At 42.1% G+C, this 24479-nt stretch overlaps 1 protein-coding gene across 1 annotated transcript in view; it reads right to left on the bottom strand.

Annotated features, from left to right (window-relative positions):
* The window catches only part of GDI2 (GDP dissociation inhibitor 2), an 89445-nt gene that overhangs the window by 7099 nt on the left and 57867 nt on the right, over nt 1-24479 (bottom strand). The window contains exons 8-10 of the mRNA XM_082256715.1: nt 16866-17037; nt 6029-6173; nt 676-730 (exon numbers count right to left, since the gene is read on the bottom strand). Of these exons, the coding sequence (XP_082112841.1) occupies nt 676-730; nt 6029-6173; nt 16866-17037 (372 nt within the window). The remainder of the gene's footprint in view (nt 1-675; nt 731-6028; nt 6174-16865; nt 17038-24479) is intronic.

Here is a 24479-nt window from a genome sequence, read left to right as displayed (position 1 = left end):
AACCGGAGAGTCCACTACAGGAGGTATCTTTTTTTTTTTTTTTTAAAAAGGGACACTTCGTAAGGGTACCGCATTGCAAAATGCTTGGGCATTGCAAAGGTGAATTTTGGGGACCCCCCACTGTTTTGAGACAATATCGTCAAAGGTGGGAAAGGGGAACACTCTTGCCACTTTGGAGGACTTGTGGGTGATAAAGGTGACCTGCGCTTCTGATGCTGCATTAATCGCATCTTCCAAATGTAAGGTTTACCTGCACCGATACAATCAGTACATCCACTAGTGCCTTTTCATGTACGGCTAAAGGAATCATCCTATCTGAGCACAGGGGAAGCGTGAACACAAACCTCGAAGGGTAACTGGCATCCGCAGCGGCCAATTCATACCCCCATGGACTGCCCCATAGGCATGCTCAAGCCTTTCTCTGCCTAGTATCCTACTCCTGTAGGGGGCAGCATAACCCTACGGTCATGAAGATGAAGAGCTGTGTCCGTCAATGAACAAAAAGTAAACATTCTATAAAATAGGATGCAAGACCTTTTATTTCAACACTACCCATTTTTATTGGGGGAGGTGCTGGGGGCTGTGAAAGTAGGTAAGGTGTGAAGGTCTGCTTTAAATACTATGTTCTTACGTAACAGATAAAAACAATGCAAAAAAAAAACACAAATTTCTTACCTGACTGTCTGTTCCCAAATCAGTGGGGGCATACAGGTCGCTAATACTAACAAATCTAGAGGGGAGAGATGAAAAGATTACGCACAAGTACAATCTTTTTCAGGACAAAACACCTAACATTCCCTGACATACAAGAAGGTCATGTATGATTTGACCAAAATGATTGTATGTATTTTAGAAGATCTGTATGAATGCTATGAATGATCATCAGCGACTAGGGGAAGGTACTACCTGGTCAGGATGTTAAGCATGACATGAATGAGATCATTACCTTTTTGAACATCTCAGGTGTAGCTAGCGTGCACTATACAAACATATGTAAACAACAGAAAAAATATTATAAACTCAAATTTATGGTAAAGACTAAACTGACTGCAAACAACTTAAGACACAAAAAAAAGGAAAAATAAAATACATTGCTTTGTAGGACATGTGCAAACTTATCAGTAATCCAACAGTGCAGAACAGTTGAGTTGTTCAAGCAGCTCCTCTCCTGCCTACAGTGCATCCGGAAAAGTACTCAAAGCGCATCACCTTTTCTACAGTTTGTTATGTTACAGCCTTATTACAAAACAGAACAAATGATTTTCCTCAAAATTCTACAAACAATATCCCAAAATGATGTGAAAAGTTTGTTTGAAATCTCTGCAAATTTATTAAAAATAAGGAAAAAAATCCCATGTACATAAGTATTCACAGCCTTTGCCATGACACTCAAATTGAGCGCAGGTGCATCCTGTTTCCACTGATCATACTTGAGATGTTTCTACAACTGAGTCCACTTTCGGTAAACTCAGTAGACTGGACATGATTTGGAAAGGCGCACACCTGTTTATATAAAGTCCCACAGTTTACAGTGCATGTCAGAGCACAAACCAAAACATGAGGTCCAAGGAATTGTCTGTAGACCTAGACAGGATTATATAGAGTCACAGATCTGGGGAAGGGTACACAAATTTCTGCAATCCTCATTCAATCATCCACAAATGGAGGTTTTGAACCACTGGGACTTTTCTTAGAGTGGGCTACCCAGACAAACTGAGCGATCAGGGGAGAAGGTCCTTAGTCTGGGGGGTGACCAAAAACCCAATGGTCACTCGACAGAGCACCAGAGTTTCTCTGAGGAGAGAGGAGAACTTTCCAGAAGAACCACCATCTCTGCAGCACTCCACCAATCAGGCCTGTATGGTAGAGTGGCCAGATGGAAGCCACTCAGTTAAAAAGGCACATGACAGCCCGCCTGGAGTTTGCCAAAAGGCACCTGATGGACTCAGACCATGAGAAACAAAATTCTCTGGTCTAATGAAACAAACTTTTTCACGGTTGGGATAATCCAAAACAATTTTTCAAAAAAATCATAAACAGTGGTATGATCCACTTTGCCAAAAAGAATGTAAGGTGCAATCAAGAAAGTTTGCCAGCTTCCTGAGAAATATCTCTAAAGTGCACTCCAATAAGTTTGCCACCAAAAGAGAATTTACTCCACCAGCTGACTGGAAACAATTATATAAAGGTGCAAATCAACAAATTTAACCAGCTTCCTGATTATATAAAGTGCAAATCAACAAATTTAACCAGCTTCCTGGAAGTTATCCGTAAAGTGCACACAGTATTTTTAGAAAATGTCTATATGGAAAGAAAAAAAATTGAATATAAAAAAACTGAGTGCCAATATAACTCATCCAAGGACAATGTAAAGTGCAATGTGATAGTTTAAACCAACGTGCTGGAAAATGTTTAAAATGTTCAGTTTGTATACAGTATAATATATATATATATATATATATTGTGAATAATAAAATACCAATATGACCAAACAAGAAAAAGTTGCAATCCAACAAAATATCTGTGCAATACATTCAATATTCAAACGATATATATAAGAAATATGAATATGAAAAAATAAACACGTAAAATAGTGATCGACCGAAACTTTGGTCATTGGATATCGGCCATTTAAAAAAAAAAAATATTTTTTTTTTTTTCACAGGTACTGTTGGAGGGATGTGGAGGCCTAAGCCGAAGGAGGACAACGCTACACTAGACACACGCTCGCGGCTTGGACACAAGCAGCCGGAGCGGCGTGGATTCAATTCAGACAGCATCCCAGTGTCAGGTTGACACTATTAAATGTGAGTGTAACTATTTTTTTGCAAGTTTTAAACAAACAATATCTTTTACGGAATTACACTATTTGGGATCTATTCTTTCCTCCCCCTCCATATAAACTTCATACTCCACTGCCCTGTGAATAATTACGGGAAATCTGATGAAGATACCGGATATTCATTTATAAAGCGTGGTTGCTGGTCGTTACCAGCCTACTATCTGGTGAGTTCATTTAAGAAAAATAGTGACACGGACGGTGTGACCCCCACGAGTAAACAGTGAAGATACACACGGGATCTTTGCACTTCTGCACTTGCACTTTTTTTTATTCCCTGGGATTTCAATGATGTACTATGGACTTTAATATAAACAATTTAATAAATTCACGTATTTGTTTAATTATTTTTTCATAATATATATATATATATATATATATATATATATATATATATATATATATGTATAAATCTCGTTTACATATTGAGAGTATTGCACAGATATTTTCCAGGATGCTGGTTTGATTAGTTGGATTGCAACTTTTTCTTGTTTGGTCATATTAAAATTTTATTATTCACTTATCTATATACACTGTATACAAACTGAGCATTTTAGAAAACATTTTCCAGCACGTTGGTTTAAACTATCACATTGCACTTTACACATTGTCCCTGGATGGGTTATACTGGCACTCACTGGGTTTTTTTTATATTCAATTTTTTTCTTTCCATAAGACATTTTCTAAAAATACTGTGCACTTTACGGATAATTTCCAGGAAGCTGGTTAAATTTGTTGATTTGACCTTGTATAGTATTTGTTTCCAGTCAGCTCGTGGAGTAAATTCTCTTTGGTGGCAAACCTATTGGAGTGCACTTTAGAGAGATTTCTCAGGAAGCTGGCAAATATTCTTGATTGCACCTTACATTTTTTTTGGCGAAGTGGATCATACGGTTTTTTTTCCTTCACACACCACTGTATGATTTTTTTAAATTGTTATGGATTATCACACCTGTGAAAAAAAAAAAAAAAAACTTGTATCTATACTCATTTTGGAGATATTAGAATAACCGTTTGGTGGTTTAGAGGAACAGGACACCACCTATGTTTGGTTCTTCTATTTGATACCATATAGGAATCATAAGGAACTGCGCTGATTAGTATTTCTATGCACTTAATTTGCAGTGGATTAGCAGCATTTTCTTGTTCCTAGAATTGGTCTACATTTAACCTCTGAAGTCCTGGGCGCTTGATTATATATTTTTTTTTTTTTTATGTAACAAACATTGAACTCTTTGGCGTGAATAGCAAGCACCATGTCTGGAGGAAACCAGGCACAGCTCATCACCTGGCCAATACAATTCCTATAGTGACGCATGGTGGTGGCAGCATCATGCTGTGGGGATGTTTTTCAGCAGCAGGAACCAGAAGACTAGTCAGTAGGGATGCACCGAAATGAAATTCTTGGCCGAAGCCGAATAATAATGAAATGTTTGGCCGAAGGCCGAATACCGAACGCGGTGTTTCGCATTTTTTCCATTTATTTTGCCAATTTTTTGACCTCTCTCTTGTCCTCTCATGTCTCTCTCTCTCTCTCTCTCTTGTCCTCTCATGTCTCTCTCTCCCTCTCTTGTCTCTCTCCCTAAATGTTAGTGTAGGGAATGGGATTCAGTGCACACTGCAGCCTTGTACCATAGGGTTAATGTTAGTGACACTGTAGGGATTGGGAAGGATGCTGGGAATGGAAATCAGGAAGCATGCAGGCAGCCTTGTAAATTTTAATTGCAGATACAGGGCACTGGGCAGGTCAGGGTTAATGTGGTAACATCAATTACTCAGTGACAGTCAGTCAGTGTCAGTGTGGACTCGATCAGATTATACAGTGACAGTCTCTCATAGTGGTGGTAGTAGGAGGCTGGAGGTGGACTAGTAGGAGCCTGGAAAGGAGCACAGCCGCATACATACATTACTCACTCGTGCACTGCAGCCCGCCCCACACATTCAGTGAGTCTTACTCTCCTCCCTAGTTTTTTCAATGGCACATTCAGGAAGCCAATCACGCCGAGAGTAGCGGCACAGCGGAACCAATTAGGTGTGCAGGCACGCGTGATTGGTTCGCTGTGCAGCTAATCACGGCGTGATTGGCTTCCTGAATGTGCCATTGAAAAAACTAGGGAGGAGAGTAAGACTCACTGAATGTGTGGGGCGGCTGCAGTGCACGAGTGAGTAATGTATGTATGCTCACCGCTGAAGTGTCCCGGCTTCCCCTGCCTAACACGGAAGTCTGTGAGTCCTCCTGTCCTCCTCCGAGTCCCTTCCCCCTGTAAAAATCGTGACCTCGGCGATATGAATATCGCCTACGTCCACAGAACGATAGTCGATATCATATCGACTATTGTTCGGCACAAAATTATTCGGCCTTTTGACTTATTCGGCCGAACACCGAAAGTGCTATTTTTTCTATTTTCGGCCGAATAATGTTCGGCCGCCGAATATTCGGTGCATCCCTACTAGTCAGGATCGAGAGAAAGATAAATGCAGCAATGTACAGAGACATCCTTGATGAAAACCTGCTCCACAGCACTCTGGACCTCAGACTGGAGCAAAGTTTTATCTTCAAACAGGATAACAAACCTAAGCACACAGCCAAGATAACAAAGGAGTGGCTACAGGACAACTCTGTGAATGTCCTAGTGGCTTTGCCAGAGACCAGTCTGGAACCAGATTAAACATCTTTGGAGAAATCTGAAAATAACTGAACCAACGCTACCTATTCAACCCGATGGAGCTTGAGAGGTCTTGCAAAGAAAAGGGAGAAACTGCCTAAAATTAGGTGCGTCAAGCTTGCAGCATTATACGCAAAAAGACTTGAGGCTGTAATTGGTGCCAAAAGGTGCTTCAACAAAAGTATTGAGCAAAGGCTGTGAATGCCTTTGTACATGGGACTTTACTTTTTTATATTTTTAATAAATATGCAAATATTTCAAACAATTCTTTTAGGTTGTCATTGATGGGTATTGTTGTATAATTTTGAGGAGGAAAATAATGAATCAAATTTGTAATAAGGCTGTAACATAACAAAATGTGTAATAAGTGAAGCGCTGTGAATACTTTCCAAATGCACTGTATACTTCACTGGATGCAAACATGTAGCTTTTAGGTCTGCCACATTACATTGTATGCATATTTTATTAAAGTGCTATAGTACTGAAAAGTTCATCTTCATTTAAAGTACCAATTGGGCCTTACTTCTGCTCAATGGGCTCCAGGAGTTCAAGTGCAGGTCTGATTTCCTTCTCTGGATCATTGGTTTCCACAGTAGTGCTTACTATAGCAATATATTTTCCTTGAGCAGCCACGTTGTGTGCATATGAAATCATACACACATAGATATCTAAAATAAATATAAAAACTCATCATGCTGTAGAATACAATCAAACTAAATGATGGCAGCATACGTCGGCAAACATTAAGCAGAATCAGGCATCCACATTCAAGCCAGTACAGGTCAGGTTTCAAAATTCTTCTCCCCATTTGTGTACACTCCAACTGGCCATCATTGGAGAAATTAAACTCTAGAAATCGCTAGGCACTAAAAGTATAAACCAATTTGCAGTAATTATCTGCCAAAAAGTCTTGGTGCTAAAACCGTTTTTGAAAGAGCCGACCTGTGTGCATCTGCACTATTTGTTTACTCTTATTCTCCCATCTCAGGGATGAAGATGGGAGGCAGCCTGCCAGGTTTAAGTAAATACTTCCAGTAATACCCGTCAGCCCATCCCTGCAATCATGCAGGCGCATTGAGGGTGACAAGTTAAAGGAGCAGAGTGGCTCACTAAAGAATACCCAGCCTAATAGCTTCTGAGGTGAAGACAGTAGGTAGCATAACAAAGTGGGGGGGGGATGTTAGAAAAAGATTCACAGCACAAAACATACACAGTCCCGCTTTCAAAAACTATGGCTTAATATCAGGATAGGAAATAAATCAGATTTTTGTACAAAGCTGAGAACCACCCTTCCAGGCTGCCCATAGGTGGTCTGGACCAAACTTTTACAACCAGGGTGGTGGCTTGAGGTTTCTTCAGGGGTGACTTGGCAAAATGCCTAGAAATTGCCCCAAAATGTGATACAAGCCAGTGGGTTGATGAAACCTGCCACAGGTTTCCATTGCATATCATCCTCCTTGTTTGACTCTCCCTTGCCTCTCTCCATCAGCTCTGGGCTCTCATTAGCTAAGTTAATGAGAAAAACTGAGGGAGAAGAGTAGCATTGGAATACTAGTCAGTAACAGTTTGCAAACATGTATTTGCTTTGGAAGAATAAATCACCTTTAACGCTGGGTGCTCTACATTTATTAATGTTTCTGCTTTATAAGAATACCAGAACAGTTTTTAAATTTTAGAATGGGGCGCCTCAAGACTGTCCATAATTTTGAAGGGTGCCATGAAATTGTCCATCATTTTAAAGGGTGTCTTGACTGAAAAAAGGTTGAGAAACACTGGTCTGGACACTGGCGAACAAAAAATGTTAAGCCAGCCCCATATAACCATCATCTTCAACTGCTTTCATTTTGTTAGCAAGTTGCACATAAGGTCAATACCAGCCTCCATAAGACAAAAAATAAAATAAATGTACCCAAGTACAAAATCTTCCTCATCGTCAATTGAGGGACACAGGAATGTAAAATGTCCTCTTGATATATGAAAAATTCAAACCCAGTCCAACTGAGGGATGGACAAGAGACACTGAAAGATACAACAGATCTAAAAATTTTATTAGAAGAATAGAAAATCTAAAGAAATCAATTTATGAACAAAGGCAAGAATAAGGCCCCTTTTACATGGGGTGGACTCCGTCAAGCCGGTCTGCCTCTCAGCAATCTGCTTAGCAGCTGGGGAATGGATCCCCCATCTGTGTTTTTGGCAGATCGGATGCAGGCAGGTATAAACGGACACATGTCCATTTACATCAGCCACCCCATAGATGACAATGGACAGTTCGAAGAGGTTCCACCTGAAAAACAGACAGGAAGACCAGATTGGTCCACTTGTTTAAAAGGGGACTAAGAAGGGTTAAAAATGAAAATTGCTACAACCAAAGTAAAAGGCACTGAGGATCAATCTGGTGCTTTAGAGAAAAAAGGTAAATCACCACTAGGGAGAGCCTGCTACATGAATAAAGGACCTCAACAACAATGCAGCAGGGAACTATTATCCACCATAAGAAAAGTAGTGTAACTAAGCTGGAAGGGGGGAAAAAAAAAAAGGGAAGAACAGCTTAAAAGCTAAAGTAGTCAACATCCTTGTAAGTTACCTCTAGGGTAAAGGTATCCTGGGCCAAAGTCTAGTATACCTCACCCTTGACTGTAAAGAAAGTTAGGGTAGACTTACAATATATGTTCATCCAAAAAGATCAACAAGTTTACAGCCAAAGTGGAATACTCTTAAAAGGAGAAGAAGTTCACCTTTTAAGAAAATTTAAGTGTACATATTTTTGCAGGGGAAAAAAAAGTGCATTTAATACTTTTTCCTGCAAGAGCCCGGAAAACATTGCACCCATGATCAGTGGATTAGGGCTGCAATGTCAGGCTTCTGCATACAAGTCCAGTAGCTTTCTGTTCGTACCTTCATAGAGGCTCTGTCTGTTGAAAGCTGAAGGGCTTATAAGTGAACTACGCAAGCGCTCATCAGTGCCCTCATAATTCATTCTGAGCTACAAGCCATCAGCCACAGTGGCTGACGGTAGTTTTAGTTCGTGGCCACGTGGACAGTACAAAAAATCTGAAGCATGATGGTTGGTGGCCTGGATATACAGGACTGGCTTAATTTATATTTCCAGTGTCTATCCTCCTATAGGCGGCAGTATAACCCACTGAAGGGATACTCTACATTCCGGTCTCCCTTCACAGATCTTCAAGAAAGGTTAATTCAATACCTGGGAAGTTTGTTTTAAAGTGTACCCGTACTTCAAAGTATGGTCTAAGGGAACATACTGCAATATGTTTATTAGCTTTTAATGCTTATTCACACCATAATGCACATCATGATCCATGATAGAACGTGCAAAATAACTCAATGGACTGCGTAGCAATGCAAAGTTTCCTGTACTTCAATGCACATCTACAGTATGTTGGAAGCCACACACACTGAAGCCTGCTGCAACGTACCTGTAGCTTTAAGCCCCTGTATGACAGTATTAAACTAAATAAAGCATTAAAGTGTGTGTATTCGGGGCGTGGCTTGCAGCTTATGGAGTAAGCAGCATGGTGCGCTCGCTCCGCCGAAGATCCTTCCATTTTTCTTGACAACTCTATCCTGAGACCGTTCCCCTGGCTATTTTAGCTGGCCGCATGCCCCGCGGTATAAGCTACCACCCAGTGCCCATGCTCCCTGCAAAGACGTGTCTCGGCGGGATAAAGATCCCTATGCAGCGATGGACCAATGTGAGACAAGATTGTGGCCGTTCTCCGCGCTCTGCAGGGAAGCTGCTCTGAAGTCGTTTGCTAAATCCCCTGGGGAAAAAAAAAAACTATCCCAAGGCTGTCTCTGGAGCCTACTGATCCAGAATCTTTGCTGGATGGTCCGGAGGCTGTCTGGCCTGATGACTCAGCTGAAGCACCTGTGTGGGACACAGTGAGTACACAAGCCCCTGTAGTCAGACACTGACTCAGGCGGCCAAGAAATGCCTGCTCCTGAACCCACACTCTGGGACATTTTTGCTGCTGTCACATCTTGCAACACAGCTAACACTGCCTTAACCTCAGAGATAAAAAGGAGTGAAAATAGCTTAATTTGGTCAGACAAGATATGCAGAAATTGTGAGATCTTACACTGGCTTTGAAAGCCTGGATGAGTAATGTGGAAGATGAGGTAGCACCATTACAGTGTAAGCTTCACCATGTGCAATCTCTCACTTCAAGGCCATGTGGCCTGTATTGAAGATATGGAAAAAAGTTTTAGACAATAATGTTCGGGCAGCAAGTATCCCAGGGAAAACTGAGGGGGAAAAAAATTCTGTTGCTTTTATAGAAAACTAGCTTATACTACCTTTGGTAAAGAATTCTCTTATGTGCTCTGCAATAGAGAGGGCTCAGAGTCCCTGCTAGGCCACCAAAGCCTGGAGAACCTCCTAAGCCATTTCTTTTTAAACTGTTACATTTTAAAGATCTTGATGCTGTGCTCCACCAGGCCAGAACCAAAGGCAATCTTATAAAGATTGATAATGTGAGAATATAGTTTTACCCTGACTTATCTGAAGTTTAACGCCAGAGGGCTAAATTTACAGAGGTGAAAAAGCATCTCAGGAGTTTTGATGTTGTAACCTATGCTATGCTTTACCCAGCCAGGCTTTGCATTGCTGCAAATGACAAGACCCACTTCTTTGACAACCCTGCTACTGCCTCCAATTGGCTGGATAGAGTAGAACATACACTAAAGCCTCCGCTTCTGCAGGTTGAGCGCATAATTTTCATTCTTTCGGGAGCAGGTACCCAGAGTGGAGATCTGGTGTTTTGTTCCTTTTCGTTTCTTGTTGCCCATTTATCCTTTAGGGCAGTATGTAGAAATTACTAAACATCCATGTGGCTCCTATTTAAATTAGCAGTTGCAAGTTCTTTCGAATCAAAATATGTTGGGGCCCCCCTTGCCCAATTGTCCTGTGTGGACATTCCCTTACAGATTCTGTGTCCCTTGTCTTTAAGAATAGAGAGATTTTTGGTTATTACTTTTTTTTCTACGTTTCTTCTGACCCTTGCCTGTTGTGAGGGACAAAGTGTGACTACTTACCTGGAATGTGTTTCACCTGGCGCCATTTTTTTTTTTTTGTACATAATGACTTTTCTTGGGACATCCCATTGCCTAGTATGGGTACTCCAGCAAATTATGGTCCTATTGTTGGCCATCTAGAGACCTGCGCGCTTTTTTTTAATTTGTCAATCCCTGGGCTACATATCTGACAGTTGCTTTGCAATTGTATTATCCTGTGTATACTACATCTCCCTCTTGTTATGGTCAATATCTGTAAGGTTGTATCGTGGAATGTTAGGGGGCTGGGTGATGGAGTGAAACGCATGGCTTTATGCTCTACTCTGAAAACGCATAATACAATGGTGGTGTGTTTACAAGAAACGCATTTGCAACCCACTACGATATCTGTACTTAAACACCGCCGTTTTCAAACAGTTTTACTATCCATATAGCCTAGAGAAGTTAGCATTTTAATATCAAATACTGTGCCTTTTCAGCTAATACATTCCATATTGGATGACCAGGGACGATTCTTTTTTTTTTTTTTTTGTATGTAAATTGGCGGGATTGCCATTATTGCAAATATTTACATCCCTCCACCCTTCTCTCCTGACAGCCTGAAATGCTTAACACAATTCATGACTCACTCCAACATCCCTATCTGGGTGCTGGGGGATTTTAATAGAGTCATGGATAAAAAGCTTGATACGTTTTCATTACAACCGGTTGCAAGGATCTCCTAGCTGGCCCAATCCCCTTCGTTTGATTCATGAAGTAGGCTTGAGAGACGTGTAGAGGGATAAAAATCCCAATGTGCAGTGTTTTTCTTGTTATTCTGCAACTTACAAGTATCTATCACACATATGTGTTTGGGGAATTCTTTTGCACACCATATGATTGCTTCTGTAGCATATGCTCCCTGTAACAGATATGACCACTCCCTTATTCGCTTCTGCATTACCTTATCCCAAACTCATAGGTATTAGGTTACGGAAAGTTAATCCCTTTTGGTTTACATTATTCTAGGAAATTGATCCCATAGCGAGTGCAATTGCAGAGTTTCTGAAATGTAACCGAGATGGTGATACAGCTAGGTCAGTAATAGTTTGGGATTACCTAAAAGCTCATTTTAGGGGACTCATTACACAGATTTCTATTAAAACTAAAACCAAAGAAAGGGAACATCTTGTATTGAGTGAAGCTGGCAAAGCAGAAGAGCTGTATATTAATGCCCCTACATTCGATTCAGAAGGTAGATGGTTGGCGCCCCAGTCGCTTTATCAATAAGTTTCTATTACTGCAGCGGAAAATAAGTTTTATGCAACATCACTACTTTAATAAAGCAGAAAATACTCTGTATTTTCTAAATATTTGAGATTTATACACTTCTAAAGTGCATCCCACAGAGGAGCAATTGGTAAACTTTTTGGATCAATGCTCCTTATTGCGAGTTAAAACAAAAAGTATTTTTGTTCGCTGAATGCTTCGCTTAAACTAGAGGAACTCTCGTTGGCAGTATCACAGATGGCAAAAAGTAAGTCACCTGGAGCTGATGGGTTGCCAGCCAAAAAATAAAATAGCAAAAAACTTTTACAGGTTCTCTTAGAGACACTGAATGACGCCCTAAACATGGTTGCTTACCTGTTTCCATTAATGAAGCCATAGTGGTAGTAATCCCAAAGTCGGGCAAAAACTTGTTACATCCTGATTCTTCTAGAACTATATCATTGCTTAACTCGGATGTCAAGCTCTTGGCCTAGGTGTTGGCTACCAGACTGGCAAATGTTTTTTCAGGACTGATACATTTAGATCAGTTTGGATTTAGCCCGGCCAGATTGACGGCAGTAAATATTCAGAGACTCATTTTAAACATCCAAATCCCAGTAGATAATCTGGGAAACAGTTGTTTTCCCTCAATGCTGCCAAAGCTTTTGACAGCGTCGAGTGGAGCCATATGTGGGCAATGCGGTCTAGATTTGGATTGGGGAGAAAGTTTAGATCTTGGATACAACTTTTGTATGCTAAACCAACAGCGAGAATTAGAATCAATGATTCCTCATCAGAGTCTTATCCTTTGTTTCGCAGCACAAGGCAGAAGTGCCCTCTGTCACCCCTGCTCTTAGCCATGGCATTGGCCATGGAACCATTGGCTGCTATGCTTAGGGCCTCACCAACAATTGTTCGTTTTCAACGTGGGCATAGAAAAGACAATTTCACTTTATGCAGAGGATATCCTTTTATATTTGGAAGATACTGCAAGTTCTGACAGCAGTGATGCAGCTTATTGAACAGTTTGGAATGTATACAGACTTTGCCATTAATTAGCATGAGTCTGTTCTTCCACTGCATCCACTACCTACAGCCTTACCAGAGAGTGTAACCAAAACACAGGTGGTCACATCTTTTAAATGTATTTGGGTATAGTAGTAACCAGGGAGCCATGGGATTATTTAACTTTAAACCTGAAGCCCACACTACAGAAGTTTAAACATAAAATGTGCCAGCTGGTGTAAACTGCCAATTTTATCAAGAGGATTTGGGCCCCACAGCTAGATATATAGGTGACATTTTTTGGCAGGACAATTGCAGCACTTTACAGGTTTGACTTACCTTCTGTTGCAGATTCTTCTAGAGACCTGCTAATTTGCTCAAATACAGAAAACACGACTTTTATATGGAACTGGGTTTTGCTATGGTCCCTTCACACTGTCCCACAGTTCAACTATTTGATGAAATTATGGGAAAGATTTAGACAGCGATTGGAATCATCAGGTTTCCTTTGCAGTATGCCTATTTGGGGTAACCAATTCTATAAGAAAATCGCTAAACTTTTGTGATTTTTTGGTGTGAACGGAGGCTGGAGTGAACTATACATCTCAAAATTTGATAACTCTGGTCTGAAATCCTATGCTCAGCTGTTGGCAGAATTCCCGTTGTTACAGAACCATTATTATCAATATATACAGCTGCATCACGCTGTTAGGTGCCAAAGGCGATATTCCACCCAAAGTCTAACCGAATCCCTGCTTTTGGAATCCATATACACAGATGGTGAAAAAAGGTACCACCACTAGGATTTATGCAAATTTATTAACTTACATACAGGCCCTGGCCTTTTGCCTTGCTGGGAAAAAAAATGGGAGAAATGTTGGCCCTATTGATGGGGAAAAAAAGGGGGACAGATCCTTGAAGCTGGCCCTCTGGTGTCAGTGTGTATGCAGCACAAAAAATTGTCCCACCTGTTTATTTTGCATTGTGTATACAAGACTCCTCCAGTACAGCTTCATGAGTGGGGCAGAAGAGAATCCCCCATCTGCCCTAATGGTCAGGATCATCCTGGTGACCTCCTTCATAGGTCACGGAGATGTCCTAAGCTAATGAGATATTGGAACAGTGTTATATCAATTACCAGAGTACAGTATCTCACAAACGTGAGTACACCCTTCACATTTTAGTAAATATGATATATTTTCAAGTGACAACACTGAAGAAATGACACTTTGCTACAACGTAAAGTAGTGAGTGTACAGCTTGTGTCAATTTGATGTCCCCGCAAAATAACAGCCATTAATGTCTAAACCGCTGGCAACAGAAGTGAGTACACCCCTAAGCGACAATGTCCAAATTATGCCTAGCCATTTTCCCTCCCCTGTGTCATGTGACTTGCTAGTATTACAAGGTCTCAGGTGTGAATGGGGAGCAGGTGTGATAAATTTGGTGCATCACTCACACTGGTCACTGAAAGTTCAACATGGCACCTCATGGCAAAGAACAAAAAAAAAAAAAAAAGGATTTCTCTACACAAAGATTACCTAGGGCTCTATAAGATGATTGCCAAGACCCTGAAATTGAGCAGCAGCATGCTAGCCAAGACCATACAGTGGTTTAACAGGACAGGTTCCACTCAGAACAGGCCTCGCCATAGTTGACCAAAGAAGTGGAGTGCCCATGCTCTGCTTCATAGCCTGTCAGTGCTCAGAGCATACGCCGCACTCTGCATTAAATTGGCCTGCATGGCTGTCTTCCCAGAGGAAGCCTCTTCTAAAGATGATGCAAAAGAAAGCCCACAAACCGTTTGCTGAAGACAAGCAGACTAAGGACATGGATTACTGGAACCATGTCCTGTGGTCTGATGAGACCAAGATAAACTTATTTGGTTCAGATGGTGTCAAGCGTGTGTGGCGGCAACCAGGTGAGGAGTACAAAGACAAGTGTCTTGCCTACAGTCAAGCATGGTGGAGAGTGTTATGGTCTGGGGCTGCATGAGTGCTGCCGGCACTGGGGAGCTACAGCTCATTAAGTGAACCATGAAAGCTAACATGTACTGTGACATACTGAAGCAGAGCATGATCCCCTTCCTTTGGAGACTGGGCCACATGGCAGTATTCCAACAGGATAACGACCCCAAATACTTCCAAGACGACCACTGCCATGCTAAAGAGGGCGAAAGGTGATAAGACAGGACAATTATGTCTCCAGACCTAAACCCTATTGAGCATCTGTGGGCATCCTCAAACAGCAAGTAGAGGAGCGCAAGGTCTCCAACATCCACCAGCTCCGCGATGTTGTCATGTAGGAGTTGAATAAGACTCCAGTGGCAACCTGTAAAGTTCTGCTGCACTTCATGCCCAAGAGGGTTAAGGCAGTGCTGAAAAATAATGGTGACCACACAAAATATTGATACTTTGGGCCCAATTTGGACATTTTGACTTAGGGGTGTACTCACTTTTGTTGCCAGTGGTTTAGACATTAATGGCCGTGTGTTGAGTTATTTTGAGGGGACAGCAAATTTACACTGTTATACAAGCTGTACACTCAATACTTTACAATGTAGCAAAGTGTCATTTCTTCAGCGTTGTCACATGAAAACATAATAAAATATTTACAAAAATGTGAGGGGTGTACTCACTTTTGTGAGATACTGTATATCAGGTTCAATAGCAGTGGATTCGCTAATGGGTTTGTTGGGAAGTCTTGAGGAGTTTTCTAGCTAAATATAAAAGTCTGAGAGCTATGTAAATAAATAGCTTGATTTTGGCTATCCACGCAATGGATCCAAGCAGTTAATACCATACTAGTTTGTGAACTAAACACATTACCATAGGAATTCTCCAAAGAAATTTGTAAAAATATTTGGCAATGCTGGTTAAACAATCCAGGGGTCCCACTGCCAAAACTTGTTCTTGACAGATTGTTGCAGGGATAACTAGACTAATACATCAGATCTAGTCTTGGTAGTCCTACCAGTTCCACTATAAAATTGCTAATAAGTCAAATGGAAAAGATTGCCAATGTGCTCCCTTGAAGTGTCAGTAATAAACTATTGCTGGGACAGAGTGACGAGTAGAAGTCAAAATAAAATGATCAGCAGCTGCATTCGCTAATCAACAAAGCCTTCGAGAATGTTCTTTAAACAGAAGAAGAATTTGATCAGATGGGAACACATTGATCCTAATTCGACCGATTCCTGCTGAACTAGGCAACTTTCAATCAAGTGTATGTCCAGCTTCAGTTATCACTTGAGCAGGTGTCCCATAATGAATGAGGTTTACCCTCCCATACTGTTCTAGAGACCATTCAAATTTTTCTCTCATCCTTTTTCATAAGAAATGACACAAAGTCCTATAAAAAGGTTAAATTCAGCCAACAAGAACACAAGACAGCATAACATAATTGCCAACAGCACACAAACATCAGCAAACACCATATGTGCGCATCAGCACACAGATTTACGAGACCCCTATCATGGATCACTTTAGGCTACTTCCACATTGAAGGTTTAGGAATAATTTCAGGGGCATCATTTTAATATACTGCTAAACAGATTAAAAATAACATTTCAACACACCACCATAAAAACGTAAAAAGTTCCTGCTAATGAAAGATTAAGGTCTGATAAAGTCACATTTTAAAATACTATGTCTTGAGAAACTGTCATTTGAAGGTATGCAGTAAGCTTACACTAAAAACTAGGTTTTATTCCAAATATAATTTTGATAAAACAACTATTTGGGGGGGGGGGGGGGGGGTATGTAAAAATTCCTGGTCCTGGGCTTTTGATATGAACTTTTTCAAACTTTCAAGGCTATCTAAAACAATAAAACCGCTTTTGCATTCTTAGGTGCAAATGGGAGGGAGAAAACTGAAGACTTCCAGACTGGTTAAAATGTAGCTTTGGCACTGTAGAGGTGCAAGTGTTTTAGCCCATTACTTCTCTATCCCAGCAAGACTGTTAAGGCTTCACACAAAAAAAAAAAAAAAAAATCACACCACTCTAACTGCGAAACGTCTAGATTTTCTATATGCACAAGTGAAAAAGTAACTTCGAGAAAAAAACTCACCAGACTTCCTGTTGACCTGGTTTTGGGGAATGATGATCTGGCAGGAGTTGGCATCATTTGTGTTCTTAATTGGGTGGTTTAGAACACAGATAAGACGTATAACCTTCCCTACTTTAGTGACACGGTCTGCAACGTAACTAGGGTCACAAATCAGCTGCTTGCATCTGGCAACCTGAAAGACAATATAAAGTAAAATGCATCCATTAAAATCTAAATTTTTCTTTTATAGTGCTGTGCATAAGAACAAAAGTCTCTCTACTGTAAACAAAATGTTCACACAGCACTTTATAGCACATTGTAGTCTCAGAGCAACTATCTTCAACCATCACTTCTATGGCAGCCTCAGAGCAGCTGGCAGCCCAAGAAAACGCAAAGTGGGGGAACTCTGACAATACCTCTAATTCCACATCATTACCCTTATTTAAAGCAGAGTTCTGACTCCCCCTCCAAAAATTAAGTCAGCAGCTACACATACTGTAGCTGCTGACTTTAAAATATTAGGACACTTGCCTGTCCTGGAGTCCAGCGATGACGGCATCACAGCCGATGTTTCCATCGGTTGTCGGGTGCTGCCGCCACCATTGCCGGTAAGGGAACTTGCGGCTTCACGGGCAGGTCCCATACTGCGCATGCGCGAAGAACGCTGTGCATTCCTACTGGCTCGGCGGTGGAGGGTGCCGAGCTTCTGAGGGATGGCGCCGTATCCCAGGAGTGGGGAAGGGTACCTGTCAAAAACAGGTACCCGTTTCCCCCCCCTCCCCCGTGAAAGGTGCCAAATGTGGCACTGGAGGGGGGGGGGGGAGAGCGGAAGTTCCACTTTTGGGTGGAACTCAGCTTTAAGGCAAACTTTATCAGATTCTCTCAACCCTTTTACTATAGAGAAACCGATGAAAAAAAAAAAAAAAAAAAAAAAAAAAAAAAAACTTTAGTAGGGTATCCCTACTGCCCATACATTTTACAATTTTCTTATGCAATTTTAGATTTACCTTCGACTATGTAGTGCAAGGGCCTGCCTGATTGCATACAAATTGAAAGTGTTTAGGTTTAACCTCATATTATATGGTTTTGGAAAAATTGTACAAGAATATTGTATGCTGTATGGCCAGGCTTAGGCTGGCCATACATGGTGCAAATTTTATGCAACCATGGGCTGCAGGACAGAAATTTGAATCCCCATCAACACAGACAGTGCTGACATGGGAATCAGCAATTTTCTTCTGGCATCACATTAAATTAGAGATGCATTGAAATTTCGAAATGGTGTTTTCAGCATTTTGCCTGATAATGGCTCCAAAAAAGCACACAATTTTACTGTGCTTAAGGTGTGTTTTCCATAGGTCATGCGACTCAAAAACTGCATCCAAAACACAACATGCGTTCCTGTTGTGTTTTTAATGCATTTCAAAAAGGGAGGTGCACTTCTAATGTGTTTTTAACTGACCAAAAATGCACCAAGCAGGATTTTTAAACATAAACCGAAGAGCAACAGACAAGTGTGAAGACAAATAGAATTTAAAGGGGTACATTTTTCTTATGCTAAAAAGGTGCCAATAATGGCCTCCAAATAATTCATATTCACTTTAAATTCATGATAATTAAAAAAGTTGAATATAAAAAACTATATACATTTATTAAAAACCTGTCATTTTCAGCCAAATGCATCCTGCATTTTGGTTTCGGCACCAAAATTTGCATTCGGTGCACCTCTAACAATGTATCCCGAGTTATTTTAAGTGTTGTAGAAAATGTTATATTGAGGAATCTTTTTATACAAAGGCGTTTGCTGAATTCCATGCAAAATCTTTTACATATTCAATTCAGTGAGTCTCTTCCGTGGGAAATAGCTACCAGTACAGTAAGAATTTCTGTCCAGGAACCTGACTGACTTGTCCTTTAAGCATTTCGCATTGTAGATGTCTGGGGTGAAACTGGGCAAAAAACGGAATTTTTGTAAAATCTTACCTGTAAAATTCCTTTCTCTGAGTCCTCCGACAGTCGCCGCCTCTTCATATTCGTCACAATGGGGTATTAGACTTTGCTCCGAAGGAGTAGCTAGGCAACAGAATATGTGAACATTAAAGCTTTTAACATATCCCACCCACAGGGGGTGGTCCCCTCAGTCAATACCCTCCTACTTCCTGCAACCATATCTCAGTTTCAGTGGAATAGCAGTAGAGTATACAACCAAACCCCAAAAGAGGGGCGGGGGCGGCGACTGTCCGAGGACTCAGAGAAAGGAATTTTACAGATAAGATTTTACAAAAATTCCATTTTCTCTTACGTCCTCCGACAGTCGCCGCCTCTTCATATTCGTCACAATGGGGACGTCCCAAAGCAGTGCAAACATGAGGGGTGGGAAACGCAGCCGCGCCGTAAGGCAACGCAGTCTCCACATCAAAGAAAGGAACCTTACCAAAAAGGAGGACACCAGCTGGGCAACATGAAAAAAACTTGCTCAACAGGAGCAACAACCCAGGAAAAACAAATAACCCAGGGATAAAAACGTATCCCAAACAGCCAGGGGTCCAAAACAAAGGACCCTAAGGAACTGCCGCACTAAGAACCTTGTGGCCAAAGGAAGCATCTGCCGATGCCTGAACATCTACTCTGTAGAATTTTGTGAAAGTGTGTACGGTCGACCAGGTCGCCGCCTTACACACCTGGGCCACAGAAGCCCCATGACGACAGGCCCAAGACGTACTCAGACATCTAGTAGAGTGCGCCTTCACAGGCACAGGAGGAACTTTTCCCTGCAAAGCATATGCCTGTTCAATGGTCTGTCTGATCCATTTGGCGATGGTAGAAGCAGACGCCGCCATACCCTTCCGAGGACCCTCCGGAAGGACAAACAAAGAATCTGTCTTGCGAAAAGACTCAGTCGATTTAAGGTAAACCCTTATCGCCCGAACATCCAAAGAGTGCAACCTCACCTCCTTCGGATGTTTAGGCTTCGCGCACAGGTAAGACAATATCCTCATTGAGATGGAATTCCGAAACTCGCTTCGGAAGAAAAGAAGGATTAGGTCGCAAGACCACCTTATCCAAGTGAATGACCAGATACGGAGACTTGCAGGACAAAGCCGCCAGCTCCGACACTCTGCGAGCCGAAGTGATCGCTACCAAAAAGGCAACCTTTTTGGACAACATAGACAACGAGATCTCCCTGATCTGTTCAAAAGGAGCACGTTGTAACACAGATAGAACGAGATTCAAGTCCCAAGGAGGCAGAGGTTCCCTCCTAGGAGGGACCAGATGCCGCACTCCTTGAACAAAAGTGGCAACTAAGGAGTTAGAAGCCACAGGACGTTGAAAAAGAACGGCCAGCGCAGACACCTGACCCTTGACCGTAGCCAGCGCCAAACGCTGGTCGACACCCATTTGAAGGAAGGACAACACTCGAGAAACCGAGTACGTGCGAGGTGAAAACCCCCTGGACTCACACCAGGCAAAATAGGCCTTCCAAGTACGGGAATAGACCTTCCCTGAGGAAGGTTTCCTCGCATTGATCAAAGTGTGAATGACCTCAGGGGAGAGACCCCTATCCTTCAGGACCTCGGTCTCAACAGCCAGGCCGTCAAAGCCAGCGACTGTAAAGCAGGATGGAATATCGGGCCCTGAGACAGGAGATCGTCTCGAAGAGGTAGACGCCATGGGGCGTCGACCGCCAGATTCACGAGGCCCGCGTACCAGGACCGGCGAGGCCAGTCCGGTGCCACAAGAATCACTGTGCCGCGTTCCGAGTGCAACTCCTGACAAGCTAGACATTGAAACTGAGATATGGTTGCAGGAAGTAGGAGGGTATTGACTGAGGGGATCACCCCCTGTGGGTGGGATATGTTAAAAGCTTTAATGTTAACATTCTGTTGCCTAGCTACTCCTTCGGAGCAAAGTCTAATACCCCATTGTGACGAATATGAAGAGGCGGCGACTGTCGGAGGACGTAAGAGAAAGAACCGCTTTTGTGGAGTCTTGGATCTGAAGGCAAAGACAGACAGCTCCTGGACTGGAGAGCCAAATCAGAGAGATTGAAGGCTCAGGAGCCACCCAAACTGTTGTAAGGTTTGGACAGTTAAAGCCACGCAGTCTGAAAGTTTACGGCCACCGATTCCTAAACAGGAAGTCATCTAAGTATGCCAGAATAATGATGCCACAAGGGCAAGGCAGGGCTGGCACAGCTTGGTGAACACCCAAGCTGCAAACTATAGGCAATAGAGCAGTCATGAGCTGGTAGTGTAGAGGTCCCACGGAGAAAAACATTGGTGTGCAGGGAAAATGGGGACATACAGATATGTGACCAAAGAAGCCAGAAAAACTACCCGATGACAGATTTTGCGAATTCCATGCATTTGAGCATTGAAATAAAAAATGGGGTGGATGGCTCTTTGCATTTTGGAAAGGTTGACAGGATGGAGTAAAACCTTTGAAACCATTCTGCCACAGTAACAGACAGTTACACAGTGGTCCATAAAACCCAAGAGGCTCAAGGGAGAATTGTTAAGCTGTGTGTTGACACAAGAAGGTTGGAGGTGAAAAAACAGAAGGCCATGGAGCAAAACTCCAGTTTGTAGCCCTGATACCTCCTCCTTAACCCAAGCGTTAGAGAAACAGGTTATCCGAATGTCAAAAAAGGTTAAACGTTTCCTTAGTCTGTAAAGCGGGGGTGCACTTTTATGTCAAGGAATGCCTGTCTGGTGATTGAGCATATTTAAAGGTGGCAGACCTTGCAGGTGAACTCTGAACCAGGCTTATAGGTCTTGGCAAGGGAGTCAAAAGTGTGGCGAAATGAAAGGAAAGTTTGTCAGGCAAGGATGACAGCTTCAGACTTGGGCTTCTTTCTCAGAGGAAGAACGCACTTTTTTTGCCATCAGTAGCTGCCTTAATACCATCAACTCCTCAAAAAGACCCTGTCCTGCAAAGGCTAAATGGAATAACCATTTATTTTTTGTTATTAAAGGTTCCACAGCCCAGCATTTCAAATTTTCCTGGGCATGTGTATGGACCAATGGCCATAGCAAGCTTCCAGTGAACCAACACAACCAAAATTAAAAGCTACCGCCATATGCTCCACACATTAAAAATGAAGGGATCAATAGCTTTAGTTTTGAGAAATTTTGACCAGTCAGTCAAAACACACTGACAAACTAAGGTCACAGCTAGGATGGGGTGAAGGGGAGGCCTGCCAACAGAAGAAGAGTTCTAGAAAGAGCTTTCAACCATTTATTGGTTGTGTCCTTAAAGTATAACTAAAAGGCAAAACTTTTTTGTTCTTTTAGTTAGAGTGACGAGGGATTAGAACACCTGTCAAGTTTTTTTGTTGTCTGTCTACTTTAGGGAGATTTACCCTCTCTATTTGTCCCATTTACCATAATCATTAAAGTGAAAAGTAAAAAAAAATCCCAAATTTTGGGTTAATGGGGACACCAGTTCTGGTGATCTGGGGGTCCCCAAGAAATTCCCCTAATTTGAAGGGATTTCCCCTCGCTTTCAGTTATGGCTATAGGACAGGAAGTGAAGGTAAAACTCCAGTAGAACAAAGAGGGCAAAAATCAAAACTTACAGGGGTTATAACTAGAGATCAACAGATTATCGGCAACACCGAGATATCGGGGGCTGATATGCACTTTACCCAATATATCGGAATCGGCCTTTTGATTTGCTGATATTTAGGGAAAGTGCTTATACCGGGGTGATGCCTGCAGCTAGAGGCATCACCCCGGTACCGGTGTCCATAGCCGACGGTCGGCTGACTTGTAATGACAACCGATGCAGCTGAGAAGCCACTCAGCTGTCATTACAAGGAGTGGGAGGGGATGTTCCCCCCCCCCCTCCCGCGGCTCGCCCCGGGTCTCCCGTCCCACCGGGGTGTGTGAAAATAATCGGCAGATATTGGCCGATATCCGATGACCAAAATATCGGTATCGCCATTAAAAAACCAATATCGGTCGATCACTAGTTATAACCCTTCCTTCCGCTATCCAAAATGAAAGAAAAAAAAATGTTGCCTATAGTTTTACTTCAATGGATAAAGTACTCTCCTCCCTCTCTAAAGATATATTTTTTTTTGGCATGCATGAATGACTAGCCTTAACTGTGCATTGCACCATTTGTCACTTCTCGTGCTATATAGCTTTGCAAATGTGTCTATACAAACCCCTCAATGGATTCAGCAATCAGCCATGCACTACACCAAGATTAGTGTAGTCACAACTCTGGTCCCAGACTACACTTTTCATTCACACTTGTAATCAGTATACAAATGAGACATGAGTGTCATGGCTAAATACGTGACCACCACCAGATGACCCAGAAGGAAGCTGTAATGCTAGAAGCTGTGGATGTGCTAAAAGTGAAGATCTTTAATTGTAGGAAGATCTCTGCACAGACTGGTAAAAAGGAATGGGGCTTGGTGGTGTGCGGAGGAAGGCAAGGAGTTTATATGTTGGAAGTGCATCCCCAAAGCTGCCCTCTGCACGTCAGATACGAGGCTTGGCACAGGCTGCTGGCAACTGGGATAGTGCTTATAAACACACACGTCCCCATTTGGGATTTTCTAGGCAATATAGCACAAATGTGTTAAAAGACAATCACGTCAGTCTTTTTGGAATTACAAAATCGTTTTTTTACACCATAACACGGCTTTATTTTTGTACATATACAGTGCATTACAGTATATACACATGGATCAACTAATATCTCCAGTTAATAATATTAGTTTTCCATCACGATGACTTGTCTTGTATTGCTGTTAACACAGGGTCATCCGACGCATTTCAGAGAAAACTCCTTCCTCAGGTGGGCACAAAAGGGTATACCATATCTATAAACACAGATTGGTTAGATTGGCGATTGGTCAGCACGATCATGTGCCATCAGAGTCTGCATACCTGGGTGATTTGAGGCATAACATGTTACATGACAACCGTAGGAAAAAATACCAAGGCCAAAAGTGCAAAGGATCTAGTCACATTCATTCTACTGATGGGATAGACAAGGAGCACAGGTTGCCATGATTCCAGGCTGCAGACAATGGTGCCATCAGTTGGCATGCTGCAAGCTGACCCACAGCTGTTTGCATGAATTGGTGGCATCCAGTACAGCAGGTCTAGAAAAACAGAATTTTAGTAAAATCTTACCTGTAAAATCCCCCGACAGTCGCCGCCTCCTCCAAGTCATCACTATTGGGTATTGACTTCCGCTCCGCAGGAGTAGCTAGGCATAAGACTTAGTCAAAAGAACAAAGGCATTTGCATATACACACCCATGGGGGCTGTCCCACTGGTCAATACCCCCCTGCAGTGACACTCCCAACTCAGTTTGGTAGAATAGCAGTAGGTAAGAAAACCCCAAAAGAGGGGCGGGGGCGGCGACTGTCGGAGGACTCAGAGAAAGGAATTTTACAGGTAAGATTTTACAAAAATTCAGTTTTCTCTTACGTCCTCCGACAGTCGCCGCCTCCTCTAAGTCATCACTATTGGGATGTCCCAAAGCAGTGTAGACATGAGGGGTGGGAGACGCAACCGTAGAAAAAGGCAATGCAGTACCCACATCAGAGAAAGGAACCTTACACGCACAGTAAGAGAACCTTCTGGGCAACAGAAAAAAAAAAAGGCTCAA

This window comes from Pelophylax lessonae, assembly GCF_965119305.1.
Source record: "Pelophylax lessonae genome assembly, chromosome: 4".
Classification (NCBI taxonomy): Eukaryota; Metazoa; Chordata; class Amphibia; order Anura; family Ranidae; genus Pelophylax; species Pelophylax lessonae.
This window is presented reverse-complemented; position numbering and strand designations above follow the sequence as displayed.